Source organism: Anguilla anguilla, chromosome 2, assembly GCF_013347855.1.
Source record: "Anguilla anguilla isolate fAngAng1 chromosome 2, fAngAng1.pri, whole genome shotgun sequence".
Classification (NCBI taxonomy): Eukaryota; Metazoa; Chordata; class Actinopteri; order Anguilliformes; family Anguillidae; genus Anguilla; species Anguilla anguilla.
In genome coordinates this window covers 50,787,808-50,797,323 of record NC_049202.1, presented here as the reverse complement: position 1 = coordinate 50,797,323, position 9,516 = coordinate 50,787,808, and the positions used below count along the sequence as shown (strand labels likewise).

The 9,516-nt window shown below is 42.3% G+C and overlaps 1 protein-coding gene across 1 annotated transcript; it reads right to left on the bottom strand.

The window, feature by feature from the left end:
- Window positions 1-1,229: 1,229 nt before the first annotated feature.
- Window positions 1,230-9,516, bottom strand: clec19a (C-type lectin domain containing 19A). Its single transcript, XM_035403848.1, has 6 exons — window positions 9,487-9,516; window positions 3,910-4,428; window positions 3,161-3,341; window positions 2,744-2,837; window positions 2,117-2,249; window positions 1,230-1,953 (listed from the first exon to the last, which is right to left on the bottom strand). The coding sequence occupies exons 2-6, from the start codon at window positions 3,995-3,997 to the stop codon at window positions 1,877-1,879; spliced, it is 573 nt and encodes a 190-aa protein (XP_035259739.1). The 5' UTR covers window positions 3,998-4,428; window positions 9,487-9,516; the 3' UTR covers window positions 1,230-1,876.

Here is a 9,516-nt window from a genome sequence, read left to right as displayed (position 1 = left end):
AATCACTGTTTCGAGCTACAGTACATGCTGCAGGAACATCTCAACCACCCTGCAGGAGTTCCCTGCTCTAAGGTCAAGTAAAATTTGACAGCTAAGCTAATTATACTCCACCTGCAAACATAAATTTCTTTCAGCATTTTTCTGCCATCGCTATTTCATTTGGACGGGGGAAAACAAATGAAGGAATGCCAGCTGAGCACACAAGATGAAGCCGATGGCCGTTTGCTGTGGACTGGAAATTATAAGAGCCACCAGCTGCTGCTGAATCAGACTCAGGAGGATGTGCTTCTTCTAGCCCTCAAATAGTCCCAGCAGAGCTGTGGAGAAGGTTTCTGTTCACCTCCTTCTTACTCTACTTCCACACAGGACACCCTGCTGGCAAATCTGCCAATGCTCTACTGGAAGAAATACAAGAGGCTGCACCAAAGAGCTCCACTTCAACAGACTCAGTCTCATCTGTCAGTCAATGAAACCATTCACTTAACTTCATCTGTCTGTGGACTGAAGCTGAGGCGAATCTCCCCAAAAGATTAGAGAAGGGACCTTTTTTAATTACCATGCCCTGTACTCCAGAACATGTCTTTAAAGTTCAATAAGCTGGCTGAGGTTAAATCCCCTTGTTCTTTTGAAGTCTGGTCTAATAACATGGCAGACCACTTAAATCCTCTGTTCCTCACCTTCCGGGTCGCTGGTCGATCTCCACGGACAGATGCACAGACAACACGCTCCAGATATAAAGCACTAAACCAAGGTCACTTCCCTTTAATTCGTAAAGAACTATTCAAAGCCTTACCACACTCTCAGAGCTAATGGAAGCAAAATAGACTGTGCCTTAAAAAAATTGCATTGCACTGATTAATGACTGCAGCCAATATGCATGTAATTTTAAAGACTTACTTTCATTGGTATTTAAGCATAGCTGGCATTTCGATATACAGCCATGCTAAAATAGCAAAGAAAGTAAGTATTTAAAATTCTGTGCATTTTGGCTGCAAGCATTAATCAGTACAATGCCATTGGTTTTGAAGTCTCAGTTCTATAAAGGTACATAAAAAAAGACTGGATGTTGGAATGCTAGCTATTTCAGCATAGCTGCCATTCCAATATCTAGTCTTTTTATGTTCCTCTATCAGATTGTGAGGTAGCACAAGGGTATTATTTGTTCTATACTCATTTCCAAAGCAAAGGGATAATATCAGGGAACAATACATGTTATAAACAAGGTTTTCTTTTTATTTCAACAAACATTAGCTACAAATGTTTTGCATTGTACACTTCTACCACTATGCCTCTAAAATATTAAACACTAGGGACTTGCTGTGGGAAAGGTAGAGAACACAGAGCTAGGTCTGGCCCGCCACTCAGTTCAGAGGAATCGGGTCTTGTCTCTGATTAATTTCCAGGTGCCATTCCTGCTCAAGCTATCCAACGCTGTATTGGAGTTTCCAACCCTCTTGCCTGCTAGACAGCTAGAGCAGCCTTACGGTTGAACAGGCACTGAGATGTGCATCACATTAAAGCAAGGACCTATCTTTCACGACAAAAAATGACAGCAGCCCAAATATGTAACCGTATACGATGATGATAGTGGCAGTGGCAATAACAGCAATGTGCTTCCGACGTAGCGGAGGCCCATGCGGTGACTCACAGCTTTAAATGAGGATAGATGGATTCTCCGGTGGCTTCTCTGGAGAGTGTGGCTAATGTCCTGGCTGTATCTGTGCAGGCGCTGCAGGAAGAGAGGGGGAGGGAGAGCCAGTATAATGAGGGCTCCTTCCTCAGCTCATGCTGGGGTCCAGTCTTCAGGGCACTGCGGTGAGGGCGGTGCGATGGCAACTTCAGGCAGCTAGGAGGTGGTGTGACGGGTGCCCCAGAGTTAGTTCTCCAGTGTGGGGATCTTGCAGACGAAGGGAAAGGTCTTTTCACAGCTGTTGTCATTCCAGGACCTTAGTGCTGCTCGATGAACCAAACAATTAGTCAGGTTTCAAATATCGTCGTTTTTTAAGTATTTGGTTCTAAGTCATTTACATTTGCAGTCTTATCTTTTGTCTATTCACATTTATTCTGGCTCACAGAATAAAGTATCATCTGTTTGATTGAGCGCATGCTCTCTCACCACTGCTGTGCCTGAACCAAATCTCCACACAATCCTCTTCTGTGGACATACGGTGGATACCGTCGTCTGGTTGGTTCCCATCCCAGTAGCTGTATTGAAATGGAGAGCCATCGGTCCACTCCAGGGTGCCCTCCTGATCACATACAGAGAACAACACTGTAATGGAGCTGTTGTGCTGGACAGAGAATTCATTTAACCTCAGGGGTGAATGCTTCAGGGCAGGGCACACCAAGGATATATCTACTAGCTGTAAAGCAGGTAGTAGATATATCCAAGCAAACTGAAATGAATATAGACTAAGCAAAACAAGACTGATGCAAATTCCCCCTGCAGATAGAGGGCTGAAGGTGACCACTCATAAATCTTCTACAAAGGCAGTATCCTACTGTTTTAATGTTGTGATAGACTTTTGAAACTGGTTATCTCCTTCCCACCACCAAGATGGACCTGATTAAGCCTAACTGCCACAAGGATGTAAGATGCACAGTGGCCATGCATGTACTGAGCATGACAGATGCCAGTATAATCTTTTATGAGGTTACTTTGGTAAATGCAGGTTAAACTGATGTTGACATATGTCAGATGCGAAGAAATGAACAGAAGAAAATTAACAGAATAGCGAATTACCTGTCGTCTGTCATGGAGACCGATCCATATATCCATGGGAATCCCTGGGATACGACTGTTCACCAGGTCATAGACAAACACATTCTCCTCCCAGCTGGGAAGCACAATAACGCACAGTAAGATAAGCACAGGACGATTAGCTTCTCGGAATAGCTGAGCAACTCTTTCAACATGTTCTGTATCTTCTATTGAATCAGAAAAGGAACGCTCTTTGTAGCATACATTTAGTGTGCGGACCTTAACAATGGTCACGTCCAGCCTGAGATTTGAGCTTGCATCCCCAATTTTGGCGATATAGCTTGCATACTATACTCTAGACCTCTAGGCTAAAGCTGAGAGAAGTGCCGTGTCCATGCAAGCATGTGGGGTTCCATGAAGGTTCCCAGGACACATTTGTGGCGTGGCCGGCAGTATTACCTGTGTATGGAGGCGAGCTTGGCCGACTTGAGCCCATTGGAGAACTCGGCGCAGTACAGGTCTGCTTCAGCCCAGGTGCGGTTGAGGGGGAAGAAACGGTAGCAGTGGCTCTCAAACTCAGTCCAGAAGAGGGGGCAGATGGCCGGCTGGCTGGGGTTGAGCAGCTGCAGGGGCAGAGCTGCTGGGGCAGTGAAAGAGGGCTAGCTCAGATCAGCTCTGGCGCTAAGCTAACGTCATGCACCTCTGTTCCAGCACATTCAGCCTCGTCATCCTTAAAATAATGAAAGACTCACAGCTTCCAAGAACAAAAGATATGAAACATGGAAATGACTGAAGGAGCAGGCGGACAGACTGCAGCGCAGTGCACAGTGTATTCACAAGTGGCTCACATATTCTTTCCTTCCCTAATTCAATCCACACCTTGTTCCAAAGCCCCTCACGAGATTCACGCAATTAAAACCTTCATGAAAACCACAGCAGCACTCTAGATTTCCTGCACACTTGAAGTCTATGTTTTAATTAGCATTAGATCAAAGTATGATGGATGACTCAAGACTTCCAGAAGAAAATCTACCCAACACACTTCTGCATAAAGAACATCCAAGCAGCCCCTTGCAAAAGAACAGCAACATTTTTCAAAGCTTATTTCAGTGTTATGCATACAATCTTCTGCTCTATGGAATTACCCGCCCAGTAAGTCAAAAGCCTTTGGATCAGATTGGCTGTGTCAACCAGCAACAATCACTCACCTTCAGTTATCTTGATGCTGGTGGGAGGCAGAGCTGTCACCATGAGGGCTGTAAAGAGCAGGGCCAAACACAAATCCCAGCAGAGCATTTCGGTGGGGGAGACGTGCCTGAAAATGTGTGTAAGCTTGCACAGATACGTGTGTGTGTGGGTGGTGGGTGTGTGTTAGTGTGTACAGCCTGAAAATGTGTGTATGCTTACACAGATATGTGTATGTTTGTGGGTGGTGGGTGTGTGTTTGTGTGTACTGCCTGAAAATGTGTATAAGCTTGCACAGATGCGTGTGTGTGTGTGTGTGGTGGGCGTGTGTTAGTGTCTACTGCCTGAAAATGTGTGTAAGCTTGTGTTTATGTGTGTGTGTAAATGAGAGGCACAAGGCTGCGGAGATACTCTGAGACAGAAGAGTGTGTCTGCGTTTGTCTGAGTGTCTGCATTCCTGTCTTAGCCTCTGCCAGCCCCCTTCCCTTTGGTTAAATGTTCTCAGCTCTTCCCACTTAGCTAAGTCCACTGTCCATGCTCCACTGCAGAAGGGGAGAGGAGGAGAGAAAGCGAGAGAGGAGGAGAGAGAGACTGACTGAAAGACTGAGGGAGTCTTATGCTCGCCGTTCCATGCACACCTTCAGGCAATAAGTAGACCTGTCCCTGAATTGCAGGGACCCATATAAAATGTTTTTATAAATCTATAATGAAACTACTGTAAAATATATTTCCTGGTGCAGACTAACTTGATAGTTGGCCCAATGACCATTTAAGTAAATTTAATACTGTTGTAATTCTCCAAAACAAAAATAAAAAAATCATTGCAGATTTAACTGTTCATTTCCACTTTGCTATTTGGAGCCATTTTTTTGATCTCATGAGAATCCATGATACAAGATATTTTCGAGTGAGCCATGAGTGATTTTATCAGTCGTCTCTAATTAGGCCAAGGCCGCTGTAATTCCTTATAAGGAGCACAGGAAGAAGTGCTGGAATCATTAAAAAATAAAGTCCATGTTAGGAAGGCATTATTGTAAAGGACTGACTTTCCTCTATTAAGGTTCCACTGTAACGTTTTACAATCTTCATTGAATTCCACTCTGATACATATTGCATTAGTATTTATTTTTGACATGTTATGATGAAGCAACAGTGACCATCTTTATTTTCATATAAAATGTCATAAGTGATGTTTATCACAATGACATTTGGAGATCTACATTTTTGTGTAAACTCAAACTCAAATGAATAACAGTACATGGGTTATGCATTTTTAAATATTGTCTTTTTGCAGCCAGTTGTCACTGGAAAATCCCAGCCTCAATCCTGACTCTGGCAATGAAATAAGCAACAATGAGGATGAGCAGAACTGCCAGAGTGACATCACAACTAATTAAATTGAATCTGTGAGCAGCCGGAAGGACTTGACATCTGCACGCTCTTGTCTCCCCCTGGGTTCAAAAGACGCCCTGGATCTTTGGCTGAATATCTGACTTTAAATTGAAAAGAGACCAACGTTGAGATGCTAAATAAATCCTCCAGCCATTCTCCAAGTCACTCAGATATAATCTCCCATGGAGAGCACCAGTTTTTTCATGGCCTCAGATCACCCCACCTGTGGATCAGGCCATGCCTCCAAAATGTTAATGCGTGTTTCATCCGTCATGCATTTGACCTCTGGCCCACCTTTACCCTGAGGAATTCAGCTCCCCTGCCATCCTGTGCATCACAACCCACCCCCCTCACAGCAGACGTCTGGGACGGGGCTAGGGAGCCGCATTCGGTGCCTTGATGCCCTGTATGAGTGCACTACTGACTGAGGACTGAACTCTGATATGTGTTTCCCAAGCTAATGCTGGAAGTCTGCATATGCTGTGTGTTTTTCTGCGATATCAGGCAGGTTGATGTATAATTCATTTTGGGTGCAGGGTAAAAAGTGATTTAAGTATTATTCTTCTCCATTGGTTTACAACAGAGATTATTAAATGTATGCATTTATAAATTTCACATATGATATGGCATCACTGAATTCTTAATTACCCTGGTATGAAATACCTTTCTGAAGCCAATGTCTGTATATAGTATGCGTAAAATAATTATTTAAATGTAATTTTTTCTCCAGATAAAAACATATTGATAAAATTATAATGTTCTATTATAATGGCAACTATTATTCAGTCAAAGCTGGATGTCCTTTATCTTGAGCGTTCAGTGATTGCAGTGCAGGTGTAAAGAGCACATGGGTGACAGTTATCTCAATGATTGTGGTGCAGGCCTTTGGGACACTTGGCAGCGTGAGTGTGAGCTGATGGTTCTCTGTTTTTTGGGCCTCGCTCTGTGGGTTTTCCTGTCCCCCCCCAAGAGCAGCAGCACATGTCAGGGGGGCCTGTGTCCACTGTTGTCTGATAAGGCCAGACCCAGCTGCTCAGCAGACATCAAATCTTAAGACATGGTTCCATGAAGCTACTGCCACTTTGATACCTGCTTTGCCTCTGCTCTTTGTCCTAGCAGTGAGTGAGTGTGTCACTGCACTGCCACACATGTATACATGGTATACTATAGGTTTGATATGGGGAAGTACAATTTTGAGTGTTCTGAACGATCCAAAGGGAGCAGAGTGTCAGGGAAGGTCTGGCACACAGTGTAATCTAGCAAAGACAACAACTTCACATACATGTCATTTCATGCATAATGAACTGCGTATCTACAGGGGTGCATACTACAAAACCACTTTTCTGTGAACAAAGTCCAGTAAATTAAGGCCCCATAGACTGAACTTCAGATGCCTGATCCCATGCTCATGTGACTGGCCCTCCAAGGGTGACCAGCACCAGTATAGGCTTCCAGTAAATGTGTGAGAAGCCGCCCTCTGGGTAGTGGTACTTACTGACCATAAACATGGTTTAATGGATTGGAGGTAATGAATGTTCCAGGATGGAAGTGTATTCATGATTTACAAGACTTTTTGAGTGGCGTTAGAACAGCAATATAAGATTTTAACAGCCAGTTGTTCAGAGACCACTTGCACTCTGTGTTGGGAGATTGGGATTATTTATTTAACCTCTAATCCCACCCCACCCCCAGAGCAACAGCCAAGTCTCCAGAACTTTAGTGACACTTTTGACCCTGCTTACTACTTTTGAAAGCTTTTCACTGTTCTGTTCCTCCTGAGCGCCACCCCTCCTAATGCCTGAAGCCTGGACTGCCTTCTTTTTGCATACAGTTCAATTCCTTCAGAAATATAATGTTTTATTTAGAACTTTGAATTATCAGCAAAAAACTGAGAGACTTGCTGACATTAACAAAAGTCAGGGGTCGAAATTGTACCCCAAACACCCCCTGTGCCCCTGGTGTATCGCCCACTTTTGGCTCTGGATACAGATCAAGTAGTTTAGTTGTTTTACTATTCATTATAATATAGCACTTTTCACATGGTTAAGAAAATTATAATCTAGAACTCATGTGTATCATATGTCCCGATTAAAAATATATATACATATAAAATTTTTTATTCATTTTTTTATTTTGTTCCATTAATTTTGCATAAGAGGGTTCAGTAATGGAATGGCTAATTTTTCCACGTTATGTACTGGGAGGGGTTGGCCAACACCTGTCAAGCAGGCATTGCCACTTCTGCTTTGCATAGGCTAAAATGTAAAAATTTCCAGCGTCAGTCATAGCATTTTGCATGCCAGCAGTTGTGCCACTCCACGAGGCAGTGTGTGTGTGTGTGTGACAGATATCACTTCTCGTTTGAAGCTTATGAGCATATATACCTCACTGCCCTCTTTATAACATTGAATATGTGTCAAAAGTTGTAATTTGATTAAGATGGCCATAGGAATTGGAAAGGCAGGTAATAACAATTATTTTGAGTACATTTCCTCTATTGATTTTTTTCGCATTACTTAACAAATGGGTATAAACTCATGCATATGAAATTAACGAAAATACTGCTATTATCAGAATACGAAATCAACTGATAAAGTTTTATCTCACTGTAATGTACAGTTATATACATATTTTGAATTTTGATGATGAGTGCTCATGCCCCGATTGGGAGATTCACTCAGACCAGCTGCATCTGTGAGTGTATGAAGTTCCTTCCTCACCCTGGGACCTCCAGAGAGACAGAGTACAGCTGTGTCAATGCACACAGAAACTGAACAGCTGCACACGCTTCTAATACACAGGGCCTTCTGCCAAACCCTAGTGCCCAATTAACATGTAATTAGAACTGCACTGAAAGAGGCCGAACAGAGAAGCAGTAGATCAGGATAATTTGCTACGAACCAAATCCTGCTAATTGATGTTCATTCAATGATTACCAGTCCACAGCATAATAGGGCCCCATAATAATTACTAGTTGAAAGTACCATGGTGTTGACTTGAGCTCATTTCTGTTCTGATGAACAGCTGAGAAACTCTCTTTCCCTGTGTCGGCTGGATTCTTTATACTTCAATAGTGAAAATGATAAATGAAGCAGGAATACACATTTAAGGTTATCTTTGCTAATTGCCTCATTTGATGAGCTCTAAACTGAACATAATCATTACCTGCTGGAACCCATGAATTTTGCTCATAGGAGAACAAACAGATCTCATTATCATATCATTTTACAATATAATTAGTATCATTCCAGTTGCATGCATCACTGATGTGACCTCGCTAACATTTAAGATTAGCATGTATTTATGCTCAGGTTTACCTAAGATATACCTTAATATAACAAAACACAAAACTCCTGAATTGCATGTTATTATGGATTTAAAAGCAACCAGAGTGCATTGTAGCTAAACACTGTATAAAGAATGGATAGTTGCTGATTGAACAATGTAATTTCAATAATCACCTTTCAATATAAAATGCTAACATCTAATCTATCATATGCAGCAGTGCCTCAGGCAACTCTGGCGCTGAAATGGTGAGTCTCCAATCTCCCTCTTATCAACTGTCAGCTCCACTCCCTCTGTCACTGTCAGAGAGCCTCTTCTCTGCTCTTCTGATTATTCTGCTGCACTGTTGCCCAGCGACCAGTGATGTCATTGCATGAGGCTCCAGAGGAGTACCAAGGGAGATAGTGGGCAAAGAAAGAGTGGCGGAGGAGAGAAGGCGGTAACAGGAAGGCAGCTAATGAAGGGAAGGATAAGCAAACATAATCCCTGACCTATTCCCCTTCTTTCCTAGTATTCTCACAGTGAATCTTTTGCCAAACCTGGGCTTTATGTGCAGGGTTGTTTGTTAGCCTTGTTCATAATTAGCAAGATGAAAATAAACTTGACATGATCAGTTCAGTTGTTCAGTTCTTTACTTGACATATTGTTGCACTTTTGGTCAAGACTTAGAAAGCATTATTTTCACTAGAATTCAGCATATCAATTCTAAAAATTATTAAAATAAAGATTATTTTGGTAGACAAATGAATCATTTTACAGTTCTGAGTATGGTATGTTCTAATAATAGCAAAATTAGATCTTCTGCCCATAAAAATATCTCAAACATTTTAGAATCAGAAGTCTTTATTTTGGATCAATACTGCATACTACATATACCCATCTTAACATAGAAACATAAAAAAAGATTTGTAATGCTACAATACCTGATTTAGGGGGTATCCTGACCTTCAGCC

Bases quoted from the DNA above. Each gene is read 5' to 3' on its own strand.
- clec19a (XM_035403848.1), bottom strand. From the start codon at position 3,997: ATGCTCTGCTGGGATTTGTGTTTGGCCCTGCTCTTTACAGCCCTCATG. The intron at 3,342-3,909 runs GTGAGTGATTGT...TCACTGCCCCAG, and splicing joins CAGCATCAAGATAACTGAAG to CAGCTCTGCCCCTGCAGCTG. The intron at 2,838-3,160 runs GTAATACTGCCG...TGTGCTTCCCAG, and splicing joins AAGCTCGCCTCCATACACAG to CTGGGAGGAGAATGTGTTTG.